This window comes from Canis lupus, chromosome 14 (genome assembly GCF_011100685.1).
Source record: "Canis lupus familiaris isolate Mischka breed German Shepherd chromosome 14, alternate assembly UU_Cfam_GSD_1.0, whole genome shotgun sequence".
Classification (NCBI taxonomy): Eukaryota; Metazoa; Chordata; class Mammalia; order Carnivora; family Canidae; genus Canis; species Canis lupus.
The window spans coordinates 37,237,575-37,263,773 of NC_049235.1; the positions used below are offsets into that span (position 1 = coordinate 37,237,575).

Below are 26,199 nucleotides of genomic sequence, written 5' to 3' on the forward strand. Positions count from 1 at the left end.
CTCAACCTGGGGCCCAATCTCTGGACCTGGGGATCACAATCTGAGCCAACCGACTGAGCCATCCAGGCAGCCTTGTTTTAAGTAGGCTTTATGATCAGTGTGGGGCTTGAACTCATGATCATGGGATTGTTTGAGACCCACAGTGGGTGTAGAGATTGCTTAAAAATAAAATCTTTTGGGACGCACGCCTGGGTGGCTCAGCAGTTGAGCATCTGCTTCAGCCCAGGTTGTGACCATGGAGTCCCAGGATGGAGTCTGCTTCTCTCTGTGTCTCTGCCTCTCTGTCTCTCATGGATAAACAAAATCCAGAGCATGAGAGTGAGCGTGAGCATACAAGCAGGGAGCCTGAAGTAGGGCTCAATCCCAGAACCCTGGGATCACGACCTGAGCTGAAGGTAGATGCTTAACCAAGAGAGCCACCCAGGTGCCCCCGAATAAAATCTTTAAAAAATAAAAAATACTGGCCTGCTTGGGTGGCTCAGTTAAGCATCCAACTCTTGATTTCGGCTCAGACCATGATCTCAGGATTGTAAGGTTGAGGTAAACATCAGGCTCTGCACTCACTAAAGAGTCTGCTTGAGATGCTCTCTAAATAAATATTTTACAAATAGATACCTGAGGCACTTCAATCTCAGATCCCTCATCTGTTACATAAATGATAATAATCTAATTTTATCCCCGCTGCTTTGAGGGAGAAAACAAAGGAGCTCATGCTCCTATACCTTCTTATAAAAGTAACCTGAGGGCAGCCCGGTGGCTCAGCAGTTTAGCACCACCTTCAACCCAGGGCGGGATCCTGGAGACCCAGGATCGAGTCCCACGTCAGGCTCCCTGCATGGAGCCTGCTTCTCCTTCTGCATGTGTCTCTGCCTCTCGCTCTCTCTCTGTGTCTCTCATGAATAAATAAATAAAATCTTAAAAAAAAAAATTAAAAAAAGTAACCTGAAACATAATCCATCTTACACCCTCACTTACATTATATTACAGTTGTCTGAGTATGTTTTCTATTAGAATGGGGGCTCCTTGAAGACATAAACCATATTATTATCTTTTCTTCACCATGGTGCTTGGTACTGAAGTTTCTCATTACTGACAACTTGGCTGACAGAAGAGAGGAGGGAAGAAAAAGGAGTTTTAAAGACTGAGGAAGAGAAAGAATTATACTGTTAGGTATAAGCAAAAATGTTAGGAAAAGGACTGGTTCCCAAATCAATCCAGTTACATTTTCCCATTCTACCACAATAAAGAGACAGTCCCATTTTCAAAGAAATTAACTTTTATTTGAAAGGAGACTACTTTTCCTCACACATATCTTCTAAAGACTCTATACTATACAATAATAGCCTGCTTAACCATTGTCCCAATACCAAAATTTCTAACAGCAAAGTATACAATTGCTCTATGTAATAAATAATAAGAGTTGTCCTTCACTGATTAAGGGAATACTTAAATTTCAATAAATTCAACACAAAAATCACACTTTAAATGTTAACAGATGTATTTTAAATACAACATGTTTTGTAGGAGCCCACAAGCTTTCATTTCTTAAAAAAAAAAAAAGAAGAAAAAAAATGACATCATTTTTAGGGTTCAAAAATTTCGTTCTTCCAAAGAAATGACCAAGTGTTTTCTTTGATAGCTTCAAACTTTCTATACTCAACTATTTGCTCCATGCCACCCCAAACTTTACATGACTGAACTAGTTTTTGTGTTACTATCTTCCCCAAAAGAAAGTTAAAAAAAGGAGTTCATCATAAATGGAGCTCTAGTACGATGTCTAATTCAATATCTAACACAAAAGAAGTCTTAAGATAATTTCTTTCCTCATTTGATTAGTCAGGAATTAATTTTCTGTAAAAGCAAACAAAGCAAACCAAAAGAGGAAAAAAAAAAAAAAGGAAGAAAGAAAAAAAAAAAAAAAAAAAAACATTTACAAGGCATAACATTGGGGGATCCTTTTTTTTTTTTACTTAGATGTTTAACTGCTCAAAATGACAACAATTACATCTTTAAGAGTTTAGTATACTAAAAGGGGTGGGAAGAGCAATACAACTGACAAAGTATAGATGGTGAATAAACCAAAGATTTTTTGTAAGGGTTCTTTTTAACAAGTAGAAGGATTAGAAGCTTGGGGAAATCCAGAATTAAACAAAACCAAACCCCAAAACCAAACCAAAACAAACAAAAACCCCCCAAAACCAAACCAACACACACACACACACACACACACACACACACACGAAAAAAAAGAGAAAAGAAAAAGCTGTCCTCATCTGCAATCATTCTGCTTATCAATAGCGTCCTGAAAGAGAACAAAAAAACGAAAGTCAAAATGACAATTATAGTTTGACTTGCCTAGTATTTGTCCTATTAACAATCTCCATACACTCTAATTTTCTAAAATAAACCATTAATCAGAAATGGTTCCTAATGCCACAAAAGTAGAAGTATACGTACTTGGGCTGTAGGAACGAGATCTCGATCGTGATCTGTACCGACTATAGTAAGGAGAAGGTGATCTTCTTCTGTAGGAAATAGAAGATTACTTAGTATACCACATAATCACTTCATTGAAGCAGGTGAAAATAAAAATTTCCCATCATTCAAATACATTCTTTGTGTGCCAATTAATATTAGAACAACGACCATATGGTACAACAAAATACTGGCAAAGATAATCTTTGCCCTCAAACATGAGAAAATAATCTCCCTCTTACTTTCTCAAGAAACCACCATATTAAATATTTGTATTTATACGTATATATAAAAATATATATAAAACACAAATTAAAAGTACCAAATAATACAACTATCATCTAATTTAGAACAGAAATTACAAATTAAAACATTACCTGTACCGGTAATCATAGTCTTCATATCTGTCATACCCACGATCATATCCTCTATCATAGTAAGAATCTCGACGCCTGCCACCTCCTCCACCTCCACCTCCGCCTCCGCCACCGCCACCACCACTACTACAGAAAAATGTAAAAATTTTACAACAATGTGATTATTTCCCAGTATTATTTAATACCAACCGGCACTTAACTAAAATGGAGGGAGGAAGGGAAGATAAGAGAAGAGAAATAACTCTCTTCATGTCAGCAACCCCATGTCTCATTTTGCGGAACTCCCATGGTATTATTCTGCTTTGATTTCCTATTCATTACATAAGTAATCAGGAATGATTTCACAAAACTCTGTAAACTATAAACTGCTCTTTTATTAACGCACTACCCAAATCAGTAGGACCTTTTGCTTCTGAACAAGATGAAATGGAGCACTGTGCTGGCAAACAGTATCAAAATGCTAAGATGTGAGTCATTAGAACGAATTAAAAAACAATAAACATCAAGATTTAAAAAAGGTTGTTAACCAACCCTGAACAGCAAAAAGAACTAAAACTACCTTACACTGAGGCCCAGCACTAAAACAATTTCAAGGTCTGATTTTTAAGTCTTTGGCAGCAAAATTAAACTAAATACTTTCTTCTATAATTTTTCCCAACTCCCAATCACAGGGACAATATTTTCATTTTAGCTTTCTGTAGGCTCTCCTTGCCAAACCTTACATTTTCCCCAGTTAAGGTTTCAAAGTAATCAAACACCTTCTTTCACTCTTAAGAAATAGTTGTACGATATTAAAAACGTTTACAAAAGACCTCTATTTCCTGCATGATGTGAAAACTGGCTTAAACAAAAAAATACACACCACTATCTGTAAAATCCTTCCCTATCCACAAGGCTTCTAAAGTCACATTAAAAATAGAAAGAGAATACTTAAAAACACACACTGCTTTTCCAGTATTTAATAATCGTTCTGTTTTTTTTTAAAGGCTTTATTTACTCATGAGAGATACACAGAGAGAGAGGCAGAGACATGGGCAGAGGGAGAAGCAGGTTCCCTGAGGGGAGCCCTATATAGGACTCAATCTCGGGACCCCAGGATCACCACCCGAGCCAAAGGCTCAACTACTGAGCCACCCAGAAGCCCACTAATTTTTCTATTTGTATGGCACCAAAAAGGACTCAGGAATGACTTTGATGGTTTTAATTTGTCTCTCTCCTCAAATAGATGTAAGAATATACACAAATAACTTTCAATTCTAATTTTATGAAAATCATTTTGTCTCTTCATTAATAAAAAATTTGTGTACATTTCTGCCTCTTACAGTTTAGCTTTAAAAACCTGAAATCTGGGGATCCTTGGGTGGCTCATCGGTTTAGCTCCTGCCTTCAGCCCAGGGCATGATCCTGGAATCCTAGGATCGAGTCCCACATCAGGCTCTGTGCATGGAGCCTGCTTCTTCCTCTGTCTGTGTCTCTGCTTTTCTCTCTCTCTCATATATAAACAAATAAAATATCAAAAAACAAAAACAAAAACAAAAACAACTTGAAATCTTACTGAGTTGGTCTGCCCATGTAGATGCCCGGTGTAGGTGTGTGTGCTCTTTTGGTAATAGAATAATCCACCCGAATTCTTCTACCATCCAGCTCCATTCCATTTGCCCTTTCCATAGCCTGTAAAGGAGAATACGCACAGAAAATCATGCATAATTCAATAATGAGAAACTACTAAAACTGCAATTAGACACATTTTCCATTTGAAATGTGAAAAAATTAAAATTCTCTAAACTTCTTTCCCCAAAAACAGACCAAGATTTTACATTCTAATCCTTGCTACGTGCATGTCAATAGCATTGAGTTTTCTAATGTACACACAGACACTTAAACAGGCCTCTGCTGAAAGACCAGGGGCAGCTGCTGAGAAAGAACCACACAACTTGGCTAACTCATGTCTAGGCAACTCCAACCAAATACTGCAATTCAGGTGACAAGCCTCGGTTAGCCAAAACCATTCCTTAGGTAACACACCGCCACCTAGTGAACTCCAAATATAAAAGAACTTCTAAACCCGCTAAACCTGCCAACTAGTTGCTGTCTTTTTATCTGCACTCACTTTCCCTATCAATTTGCCCCTAAAAAAAAAAAAAAAATTTGCCCCTAGGCACTAATACCAATAAATGGGATAGTAAGTCAACTACTTCACCAAATTTGCAAGTTCTTGGAACTAAAATTAAAGCTGCCATTTTCATTTTATTTTATAAAGAAACAAACCTGGCAGGGTGGTTATGGGAGCAATCAAAAGCTAGGACAAATACATTTTTAAAAATTTTAATTGTAGCAATCTATACTTCACAACTTTTTTTTTTTTTTTTTTAAAGATTATTTATTTATTGAGACGCCTGGGTGGCTTAACAGTTGAGCATTTGCCTTTGGCTCGGGGTGTGATCTCGGGGCCCAGAGACTGAGTCTCACATCGGGCTTCTCATGAGAAACACAGAGGCAGAGACATAGGCATTGGGAGAAGCAGGCTCCCCGGAGGACCCAGGACCCTGGGATCATGACCTGAGCCAAAGGCAGATGGCTCAACCACTGAGCCACCTAGGTGCTCCTATACTTCACAACTTTTATTTCAGGTCAGATATCTTACTCTTTAAAAATTTATACCTTTATCTCTTAATTGAGAACAGAAATAAATCACAAATATGTAACCTAAAAAGTCATATTATGTGATAGATTAAAACATTAGAGGGGCAACCTAGGTGGCTCAGTTGGTTGAGTGTCTTAACTGAATTTTGGCTCAGGTCTTGATTTTGGAGTTGTGAGATCGAGCCCCACACTGGGCTCTGCAGTGGGTGTGGAGCCTGCTTAAGATTCTCTTATTCCCTCACCCCCACCCCATCCCTGCTGGTGCGCATGCAAGCTCTCAATAAAAAGAAAATTAGAGAATGCTGATTAGAATGTCTATTACATTAGGTAATATGTAATTTACAACCTGACTGTTAGGTGTTATTTTGTTAGAATGACCTAGGGTTTTTTAACCTACACACTATTGATATTTTTGGACTACTAATTCTATATCGTGGGGGCCTATCCTGTGCATTGTGAGAGGTTTGGTATTCCTGGCCTCCATCCACTAGATGCCACTAGCATCTACAATTTTTTAAAGATAAGCTAACTTTTATTATGACTGTTTATGTTGCAATCAAATGTTGTTGATGCAGATATCAATGGCCTATGTCCAACTACTACCACATGTAAAATGGTACAAACAAGAAATGGCAGTATTTGCCATTTATTAGTTTGTTGTGTTTGTTTTTTTAAGTAAACTCTATGCCCAATGTGGGGCTCAAATTCATGACCCTGAAATCAAGAGTTGCGTACTCTACAAACTGACCCAGCCAGGTGCCCCACCATTCATTAAGGTTTGATTTAAATACCACCACTACCTACTTCTTGAGCTGAGGAATATTTAACTGAGCCACCCAGTTACCCTAAAAAGGGTTTGATACAAACTTAACAATGGGCTTCAAATTCTTTAAAATGGAATCTTCTAACCCAATCACAATCAACTTTTAGCATAGAAAGCAAGCCTACTGCTCCCTTTATAATCTAGTATGTAATATGTTAAGTAGCACAACTTCAGGGGCATTTGGGTGGCTCAGTCAGTTAAGTACTGCACTTTTTTTTTTTTTTTTAAGATTTATTTATTCATGATAGAGAGAGAGAGAGAGAGAGAGACAAAGACACAGGCAGAAGGAGAAGCAGGTTCCATGCTGGAGCCCGACACGGGACTCGATCCTGGGACTCCAGGATAGCGCCCTGTGCCAAAGGCAGGCGCTAAACTGCTGAGCCACCCAGGGATCCCCAAGTGTTGGACTTTTGATTTTGGGTCAGGTCATGATCTCAGTGTCAAGGCTCAGCAAAGTCTGCTTGACATTCTCTCTCTCCTTCTCCCTCTACTCCTTCCCCTGCTTGGATGCTCTCTCTCAAAATCTTAAAAAGACAAAACAGGGTAGCCCCGGTGGCGCAGTGGTTTAGTGCTGCCTGCAGCCTGGGGTGTTATCCTGGAGACCCAGGATCGAGTCCCACGTGGGGCTCCCTGCATGGAGCCTGCTTCTCCCTCTGCCTGTGTCTCTCTCTGCCTCTCTGTCTCTCTCTCTGAATAAATAAATAAATCTAAAATAAAATAAAATAAAAAAACAAAACAAAACAAAACAACCCACCACAATATCAAATCATTGATGTTGATAAGGATCACTATTAGGAAAAGAACAGGGATCTCTGGGTGGCTCAGTGGTTTAGCATCTGCCTTCAGCCCAGAGCCTGATCCTGGAGACCAGGGATCAAGTCCCGCATCGGGCTCCCTGCAGGGAGCCTGCTTCTCCCTCTGCCTGTGTCTCTGCCTCTCTGCCTCTCATGAATAAATAAAATCTTAAACAAAACACAGCAGCACTAAAACAAAAATGAAAAAGGACCAATACTATGTATTATATGTTAAATAATAAAACAGAGTAACAGATGAAAATGGATAAGCAAAGCTCTGTATCTATACACAGGCAGCTAATTCCACCTAAAATTAAACAGATTAAACCTAAATAACATATAATTTCTTTTTCTTAAAAAAAAGTTATTCTAAAAAAAAAAAAAAAAAAAAAGTTATTCTATACACCCAATGTGGGGCCTGAACTCACAATCCTGAAATAAAGTGTCACTCTCCTTCACTGAGCAAGCCAGGTGCCCCAAAATATAATTTAATTTTTAAAAAGTAAGTTTAATCATCTGCTTGGAGTATGAATAAGACTTAATCAAAAGAGAATACTTATGTAGTTTACTTTTCCCATTAATTCAAACACATATACCTCAGTGTGTAAAACCAGATTTTTCCCAAGATTTTTTTATTTATTCATGAGAGACACAGAGAGGCAGAGACACAGAGGGAGAAGCAGGCTCCATGCAGGGAGTCCAATGTGGGACTCGATCCTGGGACTCTGGGATCATGCCCTGAGCCAAATGCAGATGCTCAACTGCTGAGCCACACAGGCGTCCCCCCTAAAATCAGATTTCAATCAGGATATGCTTACATCAGGAAATAAATAGCTAGAAAGTGAAACTGGAAATTTCCTGTTATAATACTGAGAGGAAGAGTTTTAACCAAACTCAGGTCACAGAATGAAAGAGAACAGGTTATGGAACTGGGAAACTCTTAGTCAACTTTTAACAACATAATCACGCACATGAGAAAAATTTCAAACTGAAAAATAATTATAAAAACAAAATTACCTCCTTTGAGTCATCTATTCTTTCAAAATAAACAAAAGCAAATCCTCGTGATCGTCCAGTTCGCTGATCATAAACCACATTGACACCACTCAATGGTCCATATCGGGAAAATACTTCACGAAGATCTCTCTCTGTTGTGTATAAACTGAGGCCAAACACTCCAAGACAAGTGTTGGGATCTGGATTTGCCTGTTGAATAAAGATGTGATTTAATTTCAAGTTCCAAATTGAAATAAAAATTAAAACATACAGAAAATACTTTGCTTAGAACACCTTATCTAATACACAAAGTATACTGTTTCAAGTCACTTGGGAAAGAAGAATTAAAGAGGAAAAAAACCAGATGAGTCATATTTTACAGTTCACAGTACATTCAAGCCTTCTTTGGAGTATATTTCCATTGTAGCCTGAATAAAAAACATTCCTACTTCTTTTCTTTTTTAGATTTTATTTATTTATTCATGAGAGAGACAGAGAGAGAGAGAGGCAGAGACCGAGGCAGAGGGAGAAGTAGGCTCCCTGCAGGGAGCCCAATGCAGCACTTGATCCCAGGACCCTGGGATCACAATGTGAGCGAAAGGCAGATGCTTAACCATTGAGCCACCCAGGCAGCACCCCACATTCCTACTTTCTAGTCCAGCAACTTTCAGAATTAGACTAAGAATCTACCATAGCTTAAAGCCATATTTGTGGTTTATTCAAATGTTTTCTAGCTTACAGCTTTGTACTTAATACGACTGTATCCATTAAGCGCTGATCAGACATTCCTTCATTTTCATTCTTACCAAGGATATTTCAATTTTCCCACAATTCAGATTTGAAAAATCTATGTACAAATTTCAAAACATCATTGAATAGCGGACTCCATCACAGTTCAATAATTTGGTATCACATGAGGGAAAAGCACAGCACAGCCATTAAGCATAGGAACTTTAAGAGTCAAGCAGCTTGGCTGAAACCTGGGCTCTGCCAGTTAGCCAAAAACCAAACCTGACCGTCACATATCCAAGATTCAACTTCCTTATCCATTAAATGTATTGAAAACCTGTACAGTGCTCAGTATGTGTTAGCTATTATTACTACATGTATTTCTTTGCCAGCTTCCCCTACTCCTCACCAAAACTTTTAAATCTCAATATTTTCTTTTTTCTTTTTTTTAAAGATTTTATTTATTTATTCATGAGAGAGAGAGAGAGAGAGAGAGGCAGAGACACAGGCAGAGGAAGAACCAGGCTCCATGCAGGTAGCCTGATATGGGACTCGATCCTGGGACCCCAGGATGATGCCCTAGGCCAAAGGCAAGGCACTAAACCACTGAGCCACCCAGGTGTCTCTAATCTCAATAATCTTCAACTCAGTTTATGTTTTATTTTTATTTTTTTAAGATTTTATTTATTTATTGAGACATACAGAGAGAGAGGCAGAGACACAGACAGAGGGAGAAGCAGGTTCGGAACTAGAGGGGAAGACGTGGGACTTGATCCCAGGTCTCCAGGATCACACCCCGGGCTGCAGGCAGTGCTAAACCGTTGCGCCACCAGGGCCGCCCTATGCTTTTCATTTTAATTCACAGAGCATGTATTTCCCTCCCCCCAAATTCATCTTTTAACTACTCCAAAGTCAAGAAAATATATTAAAATGTATAAAAACAGGGATCCCTGGGTGGCGCAGCGGTTTGGCGCCTGCCTTTGGCCCAGGGCGCGATCCTGGAGACCCGGGATCGAATCCCATGTCGGGCTCCCGGTGCACGGAGCCTGCTTCTCCCTCTGCCTGTGTCTCTGAGCCTCTCTCTCTCTCTCTGTGACTATCATGAATAAATAAATAAAATCTTAAAAAAAAAAAAATAAAATGTATAAAAACAATATTCATATGCCTAAGGATGTTTTTGGAGTACCACCTTATTTTTTATTTCCTTAAGTAATCTTTACACCCAATGAGGGGCTCAACCACACCACCCTGAGATCAAGAGTCACATGCTCCACTGACTGAGCCCCTGTAGTACCACTTTAAAATAATGGTCTAGTCTCATGAAAGCAAGATATTATGCTCTGACTAAACATATAAAAGACAAGTTCATTAATTTTTCAAAACCACATACCCTGCTGCCTGTATGTCTTCTCCGGTTAGACATTGGAGAATGACTTCGGCTTCTTCGACGCCGGTATTCTGGTGTATATGACCTACTTCGAGAGCGTCTCCTGTGAGAGTGAGAATGGGATCTGGATCGAGTGTAACGTCTATGAGAATGCCTCCTTGACCTCGACCTTTGAGAGAAATAAATTTAGGTAAGTATACTGAAGCAAGATGGCTAGTGCCACGGATCTATACATGTATCCCAGTTCCTAAGGAAAGAATATTCTTCTTGTTCTCCTCATCACTATTCATGTTCTCAGTCTGTCCTTTCTATGTTCACTCTTTTCACTTTATATTACAAGCATGTTACAACTCTACCTTCTCTAAAAAGAAAAAGGGATGGGGGGACAGGAAAACAAGGAGCCACTACTTAATGGGTTTCAGTTTTACAAGATGAAAAGAGCTCCTGGGGACAGACAGTGGTGGTGGATGCACACTGTGCAACCATGTGGATATATTCTCCACCACTGAATCATATACTTAAAAATGATTAAGACTGTAAATTTTATGTTATGTGTATCTTACCACAACAAAAACAACACAAACCACCAACTACCATAGTAAAATCCTTTGATTCTTACCATCTTCTCAATATAGTTCTAAACTCCCTTCACTATTATTATTATTTAAGATTTTATTTATTTATTCATAGAGACACAGAGAGAGAGAGAGAGAGAGAGAGAGAGAGAGGCAGAGACACAGGCAGAGGGAGAAGCAGGCTCCATGCAGCGAGCCTGATGTGGGACTCAATCCCGGGTCCCCAGGATCACACCCCGGGCTGCAGGCGGCGCTAAACCGCTGCGCCACCAGGGCTGCCCCTCCCTTCACTATTAAATACCGTTTCCTTTCTAATCTTTCCTTAGCTCACTGCAATCTAGCATCTACTAAATTAATTCAACAACCCAAATGCCCATGTAACAGTCTTCATTTCCTCAAGCTTAGTCTTCATTTCCTCAAGCTTTCTACAGCATCTCACCCATTCCTTCCACTGCTGATTCCCTAGTTCAACTCTTATCTCTATTTCCGGTCACTGATTCTCTTTGCTTTTTTTTTTTTTTTTTTTTTTAATTTATTTATGATAGTCACAGAGAGAGAGAGAGAGAGGCAGAGACACAGGCAGAGGGAGAAGCAGGCTTCATGCACCGGGAGCCCAATGTGGGATTCAATCCCGGGTCTCCAGGATTGCGCCCTGGGCCAAAGGCAGGCGCCAAACCGCTGCGCCACCCAGGGATCCCTCTCTTTGCCTCTTAATGCAACAACTTCTTTTTTACTATTCATGTGACTCATCCCTAATAGAACACCCAGATCAGCAGTGATCACAGTCTTACAAAATAACTTGTTTAAGATGTTCAATAAATGTTATACATGTTAAGGGCCAGAAAGTCTAAAAAGACAACACATGGGTGAAAAGAATAAACTAAGGAGGGCAGTTTATTCAAAACAAAGAAGGCTAACGATAAAGCTGAGAGATATAAATTTTACTAGGTAGACAGGGGAAAAGTGTTCTAGGAATATCAAGAGCAAAGGTTCTTTGGCAAGACATGGAGATATGGTTCCTGGCAAATTTAGGATAGTTTTAGGTATTTTTCATTTTCCTTAGCATTATTTTATAGTCTCAATGAAAACAACAACAACAACAACAAACATTAATAAGAAAACCTGTCATTTAAAATATCAATTTTGGGGCACTTGCATGGCTCAGTCAGTTAAGCACCTACCTGCCTTTGGCTCAGGTCATGATCTCAGGGACCTAGGATGGAGCCCCATGTCAGGGTCTCTGCTTGCAGGGAAGCTGCTTCTCCCTTTCCTCCCTGCTTGTGCTCTCTCTTGCTATTTCTCTCAAATAAATAAACTCTTTGAAAAAGAAAATATCATTATTTTTAAATAGTAATGAAAAGCGAGACATTAATTAAAAACCCTTATGGAGGGATCCCTGGGTGGCACAGCGGTTTAGCGCCTGCCTTTGGCCCAGCGCGCGATCCTGGAGACCCGGGATCAAATCCCACGTCAGGCTCCTGGTGCATGGAGCCTGCTTCTCCCTCTGCCTGTGTCTCTGCCTCTCTCTCTCTCTCTCTCTGTGACTATCATAAATAAATAAAAAAAAAGATGTTAAAAAAAAACAAAAAAACACAAAACCCTTGTGGAGTGCCTAACTTTCCTCTAAATCGGATAATGATTAAGTGTTGTAAGAGAATAGAGAGCATGCATGCTCTTTAATGTTTTCAGGTGATGCTCAAGCAGAGAATGAATTAAGTGACTGAATATCTTGAGGGAAGAGAATTCTAGGCTGAGAGCAGCATGTGCAACGGTCCTAAAATGAAAATATGCTTATTTCTGTTTGCACATCCAAATTCTACACAGTGCTATTCTGTCACATGTATATTTAACAAGAATGGTTATTAATTGAGTTGGATCCTGGCTATGATGGAGAAAAAAAGACATAGCTGTGGACTCAAAAAAAGTACAGCCTTTTAACCAATTGTCTCATGCTCCACCATCAAGCAAACTCTACACAAAGACACATTATGTCTCTAATCAAGAAATTATTTATGACTTAACCATCCAGGTTGTTTTTAAACTTTCATCTATTCCCGCACAGCTGGGACATCTGATACAATGAACTTTGTGGTGTTCACTAGTCTTTACTGTCAGTGGAAACAACAGTGGTAGGGGCTTCTGAATCACCCAGAGAGGGATCCCTGGGTGGCGCAGCGGTTTGGCGCCTGCCTTTGGCCCAGGGCGCGATCCTGGAGACCCGGGATCGAATCCCACGTCGGGCTCCCGGTGCATGGAGCCTGCTTCTCCCTCTGCCTTTGTCTCTGCCTCTCTCTCTCTCTCTGTGACTATCATAAATAAATAAAAAAATTAAAAAAAAAAAAAAAATGAATCACCCAGAGACTCCTCCACTCCCCACCCCAATTACATCTGGCCAGATTTCCACTCTGGACCTGTTGAGTCTCTATCTATCTATCTATCTATCTATCTATCTATCTATCTAATCTAATCTAATCTAATCTATCTAATCTATGTAATCACGACCTGAGCTGAAGGCAGCTGCTCAACCACTGAGCCACCCAGGTGTCCTGGAATGTGAATCTTAAAAAATCTTTACTGAGCTAAATCACATACCAAGTCTCCAACGGAGAAAATTACGTTTTTGTTGTACAAATATTGCTGAAATAAAATCAAACTCCAATCCTCAATAGCCAAGTACATTTACATCAATTAACATATTTAATTTATAAAGCCAGTTTTTTTTTTTTTTTTAAGATTTTATTTGAGACAGAGAGAGAGGGGGAGAGAGAGAGGGAGAGAGAGATGCAGAGACACACAAGCAGAGGGAGAAGCAGGCTATATGCAGGGAAGCCCGACGTGGGACTTGATCCCGGGTCCCCTGGGCTGAAGGCGGCACTAAACCACTAAGCCATATGCAGGGAAGCCCGACGTGGGACTTGATCCCTGGGTCCCTTGGGCTGAAGCCAAGCACTAAACCAGCAAGCTACCAGGGCAGCCCTAAAGCCAGTTTTTTTAATATATATATGTGTGTGTATATACATTTATAAATAAAATAGCTAGCTATAATAGCTAGATAGGCTAATTGGGTAAGAGATGACTCAACTCTGCCTTATCTAAATCTTATCTTGGAACATTCATTTCTTTATTTTTTATTTTATTTTATTTTATTTTTTTAAAGATTTTATTTATTTATTTGAGAGACAGAGGGAGAGGCATAGGCAGAGAGAAACAGGCTCTATGCAGGGAGCCTGATGTGAGATTCAATCCTCTGACTCCAGGATTACACCCTGGGCCGAAGGCAGACACTCAACCACTGAGCCACCCAGGCACCCCTCATTTCTTTATTTTTTGAGGTTTGAGAGAGAGAGAGAGAGAGAGAGACCAAGCGCGTGCACACACAAGAGAGTCAGCATAAATGGGAGGAGGGGCAGTAGGAGAGAAGCAGACTCCTCCCTGAAGAGCAGAGCCTGATGCAGGGCTCAATTTCAAGACTCTGGGAATCATGACCTTAGCAGAAACCAAGAGTTGGATGCTTAATGAACTGAGCTACCCAGGCACACCTAGAACATTTATTTCTCAACTCCACATTATTTTTGTGAAATTTCTATACAAAATGCAGCAAAACCGAGGGACTTGGTAAAAACCACCCTGCTCTAAAAAAATCCAAGTTAAGTATCTTTATTATTATTTTAAGCACACTTACCTGGATTTTGATCTTGATCGAGAATGGGATTCAGAGTGTTTGGAAACTCTTGATGGACTACGAGATCCTGACCTGCTCTCCGATTTTACACGAGCAGGAGTTCCCGTTGGAGATTTTGACTGAGAGCGAGACTCCTAACAAAGAAGACAGTATTACAAATGGCACTGGTCACGTAGATGCCTAACACCTAACATTTAATGTACCGTAATTATTTATATTGATTGCTCCTGAAAAACAAATGGTTAGGCAACACCCTCCAGAAAAAAATTTCAGCTCATTAATAACCCATTGTTAATACTGCTAACTGTCCTCAATAATTCCCTACTTGAACCAGATCACCAATTCTCTATTAACTAAGAAATCATGCAAATTCATCTACAACTTGATCATACAGACACTGGAACATAAACCATACATTTACTTAACCTAGGACCCATTCATTCTTCCAGATTCTTTTAATTCTACTTCACTCTTGCTTTCTACTTCTCTTCATTCTTCATTGAGTTTTTCATTTTTCATACTTCGTGTATTCTTCCCCAATTCAAACAATTCAAAATAGCCTTAAAAAAAATATTCAAGTGCTTCTATCTGACCAATCTTCTGTTCAATTTTTTCCCCCATTCAATTTTAATTTTCTGATCTTTAATACTTTTCATTAGCCTTCTTTTATCTTGATTTATCTTCCACATTCTTGGAAAAAACTCTTCAATTTCTTCACGAACATTAACCTTAATGGAAAAAGAACATTTAGTATATTTAAGCACGTGGGGATTATAAAACTCTGCTGGAGTTCAGAATGTTATCTACCAAATGGAAAAGCCAGCAGGTAAAGTGCAAATAACTAGTTTATTAAAAAACAATTTTATAATCTTTAAAATTGTCCAAAGTCTAGTTTCTAACAATTAAAAAATTTACTGAATTTATCTAAATGTTTTTACCATATTCTTCACCCTCCTCCCCTCTCAGGTTTCATCCTAGTTCCTAAAACGTGAACAATTTTAATATAAGTACTTAACCCAAGCATAAATCTAACATTATCTGTAATCCCCCCCCACCTATGTCTTACGTTTTTACTAACTTGTAACTTGAAGATTCTTAATCATCTTAAAATAAGCTTTCACTAAGCCATACTAAGATACCAAGGTACAATTAAAGCAAAGCATTCTAGGCTGAAATTTGTACACACCCACCTAAAACTCACATATTACAGGACACATGCTGAGGTTCAAAGAAGTAAAAAAAATTATATTGGTGAAATTACTAACATCTTCTTCCAAGTATGTTTGACCACTATCTTTGCACACGGACTTAATCAGAAACATATGGTCTGATGTAAAAGCAGTATAAAGAAAAAACAAAGGGGAAAAGGGCATGAAATTCTTAAAATTCCCCCTTTGGTTTGTAAATTACTATTACATGTAGTTTTGCAACTGTGCCATTTTAATATTCTATATTATCCATGAAGTATCATAACGTACAAAAGTTACAAAATTAGTATCATGGTCTTTATTTTTTAGTTACACCAATTTTACTCATAGTTTTGCATATTTTATGCAGTTATACATATATACATATATCCCCCCCAATGACTATATTCTGTAGAAAACTGGCTTCTGAAAAGCTGGATATAAATCAACTCTCCAAATCAAATGATTTAAAATTGATTAAGAGATTTTAAAAATTTGACAGATATATGAGGCACTGATGACCAAAGTAGGACAGTTTGGTTTCTCTGTCCTTTTAAGTCTTGATTATTAGTGTTAAAAAAAATAATAATAAAAATTAATCACCGCAACTCCACACCAATTTTCATTTATGCCACAAGACTACCACGCAACTTCCTTAAAATTTTCCCCCTATTTGGAGTTTAATGTCAAAAGACTTACTTATCAAGAACTGTACTAATGCTGCTACGCCTATTTGGTTTTTTAGATGCAAACAAAAGTGAAATATATAGATAGCTACCTTTCTATTCATTATCAACCTTTCCCATTTAAGCTACCTACTACAGTAAGTCTTTCAAGCACATCTCTGATACTCTCTAAATTCCTGGACAGATGCCTGGAGCAGCAATTTAGGCTTTTTCATTCACTGAAACTGTAAAAGCAGCATATTCAGTACTAAAAAAAAAAGTAATAGCTAATTTGCTTGTAATTGAAGCATCACATAGACTGGTTCATTAAACTGAAAAGAATGATCTTCCCCTCTCTCTTGGCTTTCCCTTCTATAAAACAAATCCTGTGGTATAACATTTATCTTACTGTAGAACAGCAGTAGATGGAATATTACCTATGAACATCACCACAGCTCATGTTATACATACATATCAGAATGTACTCTGTAACACTATAAAACCTTTAATTTTACAAGTATAAAAATCAAAGTCTTATATTAAAACTGAAAATTTATTCTTAGAAGCTTATGTGAAGCTTCCTAGTGCATAATAAAAATATTATGGTCCAAATATGTGTACATTCGATTTCCAAGTCTTCCCTCATAAATGTAACAGTTGAAAATTATTCAAAAGTGATGAAAATGCCACTTCCTAGGAATTAATATAAACTAGGAAACTTCGTAGCACCTTAAAGTTTAAATTTCAGTTCTGGCACAGCAACTCATTGGAAATAGTTTAACAAAATATTAAGATATAAGAGTATCTTTTCAAAAGACATTAGAATATTCTAAAACAATCCTGCTTTTTAATTACCTAAGGTATCACCAATACCTAACAACTCCTTTGTTGCCTATCCTTCAGTTTTTATATACCAGGGAAACCTGAATCGGCCTTCATTTCTTTGCAAAATCATTCAAGGTTAAGAAAGAGTCCTCTTAATTCCCTTTCAACACCTAGTTATAAAGTTGTCACTACCATTTTAATCTCCAAAAACAATTTAGAGACTTCTCTCAAAAGGTAAATCAATTAACTGTCAGTAAACTTAACTTGAAGAACTACAAAGCATAAAATAAACTTTTAATTCTTCAGAATTACTTTTGCTATAATACAAAAAAAGGGGGGGGGCGCGCGCATCATTCTAAGAACTGGTAAAGTCTTCATGCATAGAAAAATGGTCATATGAATATTTGCCATTTTTCAGTAACTTTATTTTTCAAAAGCAGTTCCAAGTAAGTACCATTTTCATTAAACTGTGCATTAGAAACCAAGATACAATAAGCCCTTTATGGACAAATGCTAGATTATCTTTTTCTACCTTTGACTTGTCTTCATTACGAAATGGTAACTTCTTTTTTTTTTCAAAGAAATACACACAACTATTCAAAATTTGGAAACTGAATTGAAATTGCAAACAGCAAAATAAAATACTGAGAAAGGATGGTTATCTGTCCTGTTTCACTAGCCTATACTTAATCTACTCTTAAAGCTGTTCAAATTCTGCAAATTCCTCAGTAACCTGCATCTGAATCCAACAACAACAACAAAAACAAAAATACACTGTCTAGTTGAAATGGGCAGATTGACTCAACCAAATCATATCCAAGTTTTCAATAGGAATCAAACAGGCTTCCAGTCTACCTTACCTATTATAAACCAGAATGCCAGGCAGAAAGTTTTCACAGTACAACGTGCTTAAACAGTGTGTGTTTGTTCTTATAACTATTCTTTGTTATCAAGGTACCTCTGGTGGTAGCTGAAGGACACAGCCAAAAATAAAAAAAGAACTAACCATGAATACTAAGAGAGTACCACAGTATCCAATTCAAGCAATCTGTGTTAAAAAATACAGCTGCATTTTACACACTGTAAATAACCACAACAACCATGTACTATTCTTTCAATCAAGACAAAGGGTTATTAAGTATATGCACAAGTTGTTGCAGAACATGAACAATTCCTATGGTAAGCAATAATTGCAGTATATCTTTTAATACAACTAGTATTATATAATGGGTGGAAGAAAAAAATTCCAACATATATGCTTAGTACTTAAAGCCCATTAAAATAAACATATAACATGTAGATGCTAAACTATATCCTATTCTAATATTATGGTAATGAAAATTCTATGCCAAGTCATAGTGCCAAGTTTATACAAATTCAAATCTATAATAGCATAAACTTTTAAAACAAACTATCTCAAAACATTTTCCCACTACTTTATGAAATCAAGAGATCTATTTCTCTAAAAAAAAAAAACCACTAGAGCATTTAGGTAAATTTTATGTCCCAAGGGGGGTGGTACTTAAAATTACTCCAATAGCTTATAATATTTATTGTACTAAGAACTTCATTCTTTGGGGCTTATGGGAAACCACTGTTTATTCAATTCTTTAATTTCAGTCTACATAAATAGCAGTTCTGCCTACTTCCTGAGTACAATAGGCTGCTTCTCTTGGACTCTTTAAGCTTATAAAAGAAATCCACTCTTAACCCATAACTGCTATGAAAGCAATTCCTTAAAAATACCTGTATACTACATTTTTTTATTTTTATTTTTTTTTGTGTATACTGCATTTTAAGTGAGATTAAAGCAGTCTTTCCATCTGCAAAGGCTCACAGATATTCTAACACTGTGTCTTTACATTCTCTGAAATTTGGAATAATTTTGGAAATGCTTAAAGAAATTACGTAGGAATTGGCACTTGTGCATACATAATAAAATTTAAACTAGTCATAAGTGCAAAATTACCTGTAAAATTTATCTTTTGTACAAATTTTAAATATGGTTCATAAACTGGCCAGCTTATTTGTCATGATCAATTGTAATGTCCAAAAGGTTTAGCTATATTAAAAGCCAATAAATAACAGCTAAAACCAAATTGTTCACTAAGAACCTGTGATAGAATTTTCTACTTAGATTCTCATCTTCTAAGATCATAGGAGTATTTATGAATCTTGAGTAAGACAGACTACAGGGCCTTAGTTTAAAAACAACAACAACAACAACAACAACAAAACTTCTACCTCAGATTGGTCAGGCAGCCCTAGTCACTTAAACTTTCGGTGAAAAATCATGAGACAATAAAGATTATACACAACTACCTACTGATAGTAATTTAGAGGTGGAAAGGGAAACTACATTTCCTTTCCTTATTCCTCTCAGAATTTTTTTTTTTTTAAGTGTTTACTGATTCTTTTTGTTATCTGATCATTACACCATTTTCTCACCTGCACTTCTGTCCTGCTAAATCTGTTAGGACAAGGTGAATAAATAACAATCAGTATTAACTCATTTAGCATACAAATATATACTTTTTACAAAGGTTCCACGGTTAGTTATTTGATGCCTGAGCACCCACTGATAGTATCAAAGAGGTTTTCAAGCTATCGGGAAGATTTTAAGAAATTATCACGTTGATTATCCATGGCCATCTCAACTTGTTCCACTACACATACCATGGGTGAATAAATTCAGTTTTCAAAATTAAATCCATAAAGAAAACTCATATGTATTTTTTTACGACTCTCATTCCTAAATATTTAAATCTCTTTGCATTCTTTCAGATCTCATGATTTTTATTATCTTTAGGAATGGCACAAGTCATTAAGCATCTATTAACAAATCTGTGCACCATGGACCCAAGTCACATTGCTCCTTTTAAAAATCCCACCTTCTTCTTATATCAAGTAAATTAGCACCCTTCAGTGCAATAGTCACAAATATTAAAAAATCGAGCATTAAAAAGTTTCCTTAAGTTTACACATACTTTGCTTAAAATATGACAGGAGGAATAAAAAAGCATTAAAATTGGATAAATGATGGAACTTTAACAACCTAAGACGAGACTGTCTTGTTTTTTTTTTTTTTTAATTTTTATTTATTTATGATAGTCACAGAGAGAGAGAGAGAGAGAGAGAGAGAGAGAGGGGGGGGCAGAGACACAGGCAGAGGGAGAAGCAGGCTCCATGCACCGGGCGCCCGACGTGGGATCCGATCCTGGGTCTCCAGGATCGCGCCCTGTGCCAAAGGCAGGCGCTAAACCGCTGCGCCACCCAGGGATCCCTGTCTTGGGTTTTAATAGTATTACGAGAAAAATTTTATCCTTTTGTAATAGGTGGATGTGATGATAATATATGACATTGAATTGCCAAAATAACTATTTTTTTAAAGATTTATTTATTTATTTATTATAGACAAGAGAGAGAGAGAGAGAGACAGACAGACAGACAGACACAGGAGGAGGGAGAAGCAGGTTCCATGCCGGGAGCCTGACGTGGGCCAAAGGCAGGCGCTAAACTACTGAGCCACCCAGGGATCCCTTTACTAAGTATTTTTTAAGAGATAAATTGCTGACCTGATATTTTTATCTATAAAAGAGATTTTGTCTTTTTTTTTTTTTAAGGAAGAGGGTAAACTTCCCTTGTACTCTCACATTTACTTAAGTTTCATCAATAAAAAAAAAAAAAAGTAAAACCTAGCTTAAGGGTTTGTTTTGTTTTTAAAGCCAGTCACCAAGATGGGTTCTGAGTGGCATAATCAACACTCCAATTATGTCAGGTTTCAGGGAAGAAATAAAAGCTTCCCCTATTTCTGCTATTCTTTAATGAAATATCTTAACACTCACATTTTAATTCCCAATGGGTACAGAATTTGTATTTATTTTGCTTTTCACTTCTGTCATCCAGTCAAACCATCTAGTATATTAAGAAGGCGAACACCAGGAGTTGCTTAAAAATATTCTAACTACTAAAGATGCCAGAATGAACTTTGTTTTTTTTTGTTGTTGTTGTTGTTGTTGTCAGAATGAACTTTGAAAAGGAGACAGGAATAAGTATTATCTTTCCTCTTTAATTGTACTGCAAAGTATAGACAATATGGAATTGTAAGATGGACTCCTACATGAGAATCATTAACCTCTATTAAAAACAATGGGCCACTGTATGAGAAAAAAAATTGGGCTTAACATTTTCCTAAGATTTGTCTAAAAAAAAAAAAATTAGGGATAGAGGGTGAATAAAGTAAAATGATAAGAAAAGCTTAATTTTCATTTCCCTTAATTTCTATGAAGGAGACTAAGATTTTTTTTGAGCCCTAAACTAATTTTAGGTGAAGCTGTGTGAAGCAAACTCTTTAGGAAGGTGACAGGCAAAGTCATAGCTGAAGTGCCAACCTCAATCTCAGCTCCAAAAACCATTTCTACTTAAACTATTTCTGTTGATATACATACCCCAAGTAAACTGCTTTAATCAGCCTATTTATTTTAAAGGCACCCCTATTCTCCTGGATCCCTTGTAAATGTTTCACTCATTCTTTACATCCCACTGCTGTCCTGTTTAGACCAGTTTTCATAGTTTCCTTCTTTAAATAGTTCAAGTGGGCCTTACTACTCTTCTTGTACTTCTTGTACTTCTCTTCTGCTCTTTACTAAAATTCCTTTCATTATGCCACTCCCAGAATTAAGAATTAATACATGCCTTCTTTCTGCGTATCGGATTGTGTCCAAATCCCTGTATCTAGAATTCAAAACCCTCCGTCATCTGCATAGTAAGGCAAATCTACCTTCTCACTACCTCAGTAACCTCCTCATTGTCATATCCATACAATCTATTCCCTAACCATAAAATCCAATGTGAGTTTTACACATTAGGTAAAACTTTCTCTTCCCCCAGCTCACAAAACTACTCAGCCCCGTTTTCTAAATTCTATTAATTCTAGAACAGGGCACTCGATTATATACTTACTTTTACCTACATTTGAGCTGTCAGTCATCTCAAATTAGATTCCTAGTTCTTTTTCCCTCAAGAACACCTGACCTTTACTAAAAAGGCAGTAGTAGATGCTTAACAGTTCTACCTCGGGCAGAAGGGAATTTTGACAGGGTTAACTATTAGGGTTACTTACAACAAAATGCAGCCAATTACATTTTCTTTCCTAAAGTTCTTTTACTCCAGTCCTCTACATTGGAAGAGACATTATATATAATCATAATCTATGTATGCAATGAACAATGGCATTGGGATGACAGGAGGAATAATGGCAATGGACTGGGACCTGTAAAATTGATTAGTGACTATAAGATCTTCTAGGCCTCAAGTTTTTAATTTCTAAAACGATTTGAATATTCCAGTACTTGTAAAAAGATTGTAAGCAGTACATTCAAAAATATGTGAAAAATCTGGCAGTGGGGTGGGGTGTGGCAAGATTCTAAAATGCTATAAATATCAGAACTATTAGTCCTGTTTCTTCAATGTGTTCTACAGTCCACAGAAAATTACCCTCTAAGTATCTTTTCAGTAAGATGGGGTTAATGGTTGTACTATTTATCCCATAGATACAGCAAACAAATCTGACCTGTCAATGTTGACTGTTACTTATAAAATTTGAACCACTTAAAAAAACCTCAAAGACATCATTTGAAAATCCTGTTTTGAGCCTCTCTAAATGACAACACAACTGTATTCTATAAAAACTTTTAAAAACTGGTTTGTGGTTAGCAGATAAGAGATCAGAGTAGTTTAAAAACCAAAAGCACTAGTGAATACTAAACTGTTGAAACAATTTTTAAAAAGGTACACCCTTAGAAAAGCTCCTGGCATTCTCCTAATTCTTTAACCAATTAAAATTTCTATAACCAACCTACAAAAAAGAAAAAAAGATGTAACAGGTAAGGGTGCGCATATTTATTATTCAATCTGCTGAGTTCATTTCCACTAAAATACCCTCAGATATCACCTGACAAAAATATTGCTCTATGACCGTAAACACTGTAAGGTGGGAGAACCCTTTTTCTATGAAAGTAAAATGTTAATGTCTACATACATTTTAGCATAATACTGGGTGGGAATCTTACATACACTGCTTTCTTAAGTGGGTGACAGTTATCTAGAACTTGTTCCATTCCTTGACTTGATGAGTAATTAAAACATTAAGAACTTAAAGGAGAAGAAGGTCCCACATAGTCCTCTTCACTTTCCCATAAACCAAAACAAACATTAGCAAAAAATAAATTTCTGTACTGAAGTCAACGGACGAAAAGATTAATGGACAGCAAAAATTACTTCCCATAACTACCTAACATGATCAAAACAAGCAACTTACACCAAATATTTTTCTTACAAGATTTTTTAAAAGTTTAGTTGGGACAATCAATATCCCATCCTAAGAAATAAGCAGGCTCAACTACTCACTATACCTTTGATAGAGATTTTAAAAATCCAATCTTAAAGGCACTACAAAGTTGTTTGGTTTCTAACCTATTTAAATCTCTTTCCTCACAACAAATTGATCTTCTGATATAACTGGTTTCGAGTACTTTTATTACGAGCTTCTACAAATGATAAAATTCGTGCCATCCACCACACACCATCAGTGTTTTTATGCGTTTCCCCTAGTGACTACAATACCAACAAAACAAGAACTTGCTGCCTGGGGATTTTCTTTTCAGGGTTTCACACGAACCCACTTCCACCAATTACCACTAACGAGGGTAACTTCGGAAGCAGAATTCAAATTATCAATGTTCCTACTACACCTAGGCTGAGGATGACTTATCTTTGTGATCTTTATAGTCACTGACCCCCAAATAATGGAAATCCTTGAGCCCTCTTTGCTGGATGCGATTAAGAAGAGAAAATAGGGAGAGGGACTTTAGTTTTCAGGTAGCATTCCGAGTTGCAGAATAGTATTAAAACTCACTAGGTATTTTTAAAACACTGAGCCACAAAATTTGTTCAGTTACGTAAGAATAAGGTTTGTGTTTTTTTTTTTACCGTAAAAACCTGCAAAGAAGTGGTTTTTAGATGAAAGATCACAGGAAGGAATGCATTAGAAGGTGAGATATAAAGAGAGAGAGGGGGGGAAAAAATAAAAAACCCAACATCAAGGAATTAGAAAATTCAGGCGTTATAGCATTTCCACATTCATTTTGAAGTGAAAAGAAAGTAGAAGGGGACATTAAGGGAAAAGGGCTCCTCGCGTAGTTTTCCCCTCACAGCTCTCGTCTTAAGAACGCTTAAGGGTCGGTGCGGTCGTTGACTAACCACTTCATTAGGCTCGTCCCACCTTCAACCTCAAGGCTTTCGCCTTTATAGACGCAACGCCGCCGGTTCCAACAGAGACGCGGCCGCTCACTGCAATAGAGAGCCAAGGAGACACAGGCCCCAGCTAGTCCCACGCCAGCTTCTCCCCGCCCGGACAACAGCCCCGCGCAGTTTCGACCCCGAGACCCTCTACGATGCTCGGGGGTCGCCACAAATGCCACCGCAGGAAGCACCTACCACTATCCGGCCGGAGGGGAACTCCCTGCCGTCTCCTCCCGCCCCACCGCGACGGGGACCTACTCCTCGGAACAGAGGTGAGGAAGCCTCAGGGGTTGGGGAGAAGGGAGGGCGCACTGCGGGGGGGAATCGGACCCAGGAGTCCAGGTATCAGTCAGTCTCCAAAAAACGGGGGGGGGGGGGGTTATCCGCGGTGTTTGGGGGGAAAGAGTGGAACCCAGAAGCCATCTTGGTATGTGAGGAAACCACCGCGATGGCTCCAGAGAGGCTGCTCCCCGCGGGCCCCCGCAGGACTCCCCGCAACCCCGCCCGACCGCGCTCGTCCCCGTGAAACCCCGAGCATCGGGCCGCCGCCGAAGACGGCTCCCGCGGCTTTGTACTCACTCTGCCCTCGAAGTTGTTCTCCTCTACATCACTCATGTCGGCCAGGCGCTCCCCAGAACTAAATAAGAGACAAGTCTCGGCTTGAGAGCCGATGGCCTAATCAACCGCTGACTGGACCGTGGGGAGGAGGAAAGAGTCGGCAACAACGGCCGCTCCACTCCACTCCCACTCGGTCGCAGGCTCCGGCAAAATGGCGCCGGCCCCGCCAGAAACCTTCTGGCCTCCCAGTGCGCGACGTAAGGGGGCGGGCGCTCCTGTGACGTCACTAGCCCCGCCTCCCGCGAGGCTTTGTGGTGGTACCGGCCTACCTGGGAGGCGGGCGGGGGATGGCGTGTGCGGGGCGCCGAGGTGCCTGGGCTCAGAATCCCCGCAGAGTGACCTTTCTTTCTTTCTTTCTTTTTTAAATGTTTTATTTACTTACTTATTCATGAGAGACAGAGAGAGAGAGAGAGGCAGGGAGCCCGACCTAGGACTCGACCCCGTGTCCCCAGGATCACGTCCTGAGCTGAAGGCGGCGCTAAACCGCTGAGCCACCTGGGCTGCCCCAGAGTGACCTTTCTAACACGTTCTATTGAAGATTTTGAGTCACCAGGTGGGCTTTTATTGACCTTGGCCCCTTTAAATATTTTCCAAAGGGATTCTGATGGAACGGAAAAAACTGGAAGCATATACAGGATAAAATTTAGTATGTTCTTATTTTTGGGGGTATTCTCAATGCTCTATTCCTACCCTTCAACCTTTGCCCCTTGTAAGGCTATCAACATAATACCTGCGCAGGGGGATTTTAATGAAAAGTCACAGTTCTTGCCTCACTCCTGGCTGTCCCCAGTCCTTCCACCCAGAGATAACTCAATCAACTTGTTTTTTTCCTCTTTGAGTCATTTCCTTACAGCCTTGGAGCCAAGATCCCCCCCCCCCCGCCCCCCCCCCCCAGACCTATCCACTTGGTTCTCAGTCGGGGTAATAATGTGTGAGGTGATTCTGAGCTTTATCTGTATTTCACAATTTTAAAAATTAGTTTCCTCCTAAAAAATTTCCTCCCATAATACTTGGTGATAAAAGAGTTGACCTAGACTTTGAACCACAGTTTTGTTAGGAAAGTTAAACGAACAGTATTATGGAGATTACTATTCCTGAGCAAGATTTCAGAATGTGGGGCA

At 38.5% G+C, this 26,199-nt stretch overlaps 2 protein-coding genes across 7 annotated transcripts in view; one reads left to right on the plus strand and one right to left on the minus strand.

The window, feature by feature from the left end:
* Positions 1-1,474: 1,474 nt before the first annotated feature.
* Positions 1,475-25,257, minus strand: TRA2A (transformer 2 alpha homolog). 6 transcript variants are annotated; one of them, XM_038557108.1, is made up of 9 exons: positions 25,040-25,257; positions 14,908-15,209; positions 14,482-14,615; positions 10,228-10,393; positions 8,130-8,318; positions 4,408-4,523; positions 2,853-2,978; positions 2,458-2,525; positions 1,475-2,302 (listed from the first exon to the last, which is right to left on the minus strand). In XM_038557108.1, the coding sequence occupies exons 4-9, from the start codon at positions 10,258-10,260 to the stop codon at positions 2,292-2,294; spliced, it is 543 nt and encodes a 180-aa protein (XP_038413036.1). In that variant the 5' UTR covers positions 10,261-10,393; positions 14,482-14,615; positions 14,908-15,209; positions 25,040-25,257; the 3' UTR covers positions 1,475-2,291. The 6 variants fall into 6 exon arrangements, with proteins under 6 accessions (XP_038413036.1, XP_038413035.1, XP_038413034.1 ...); XM_038557107.1 differs by having other exon boundaries at positions 14,897-15,209; XM_038557106.1 differs by adding an exon at positions 24,419-24,508 and having other exon boundaries at positions 14,482-15,209.
* CCDC126 (coiled-coil domain containing 126) overlaps positions 24,620-26,199 on the plus strand; it is a 105,940-nt gene continuing 104,360 nt past the window's right edge. The window contains exon 1 of the mRNA XM_038557114.1: positions 24,620-24,732. The gene's annotated coding sequence lies outside the window, so the exon portion shown is untranslated. The remainder of the gene's footprint in view (positions 24,733-26,199) is intronic.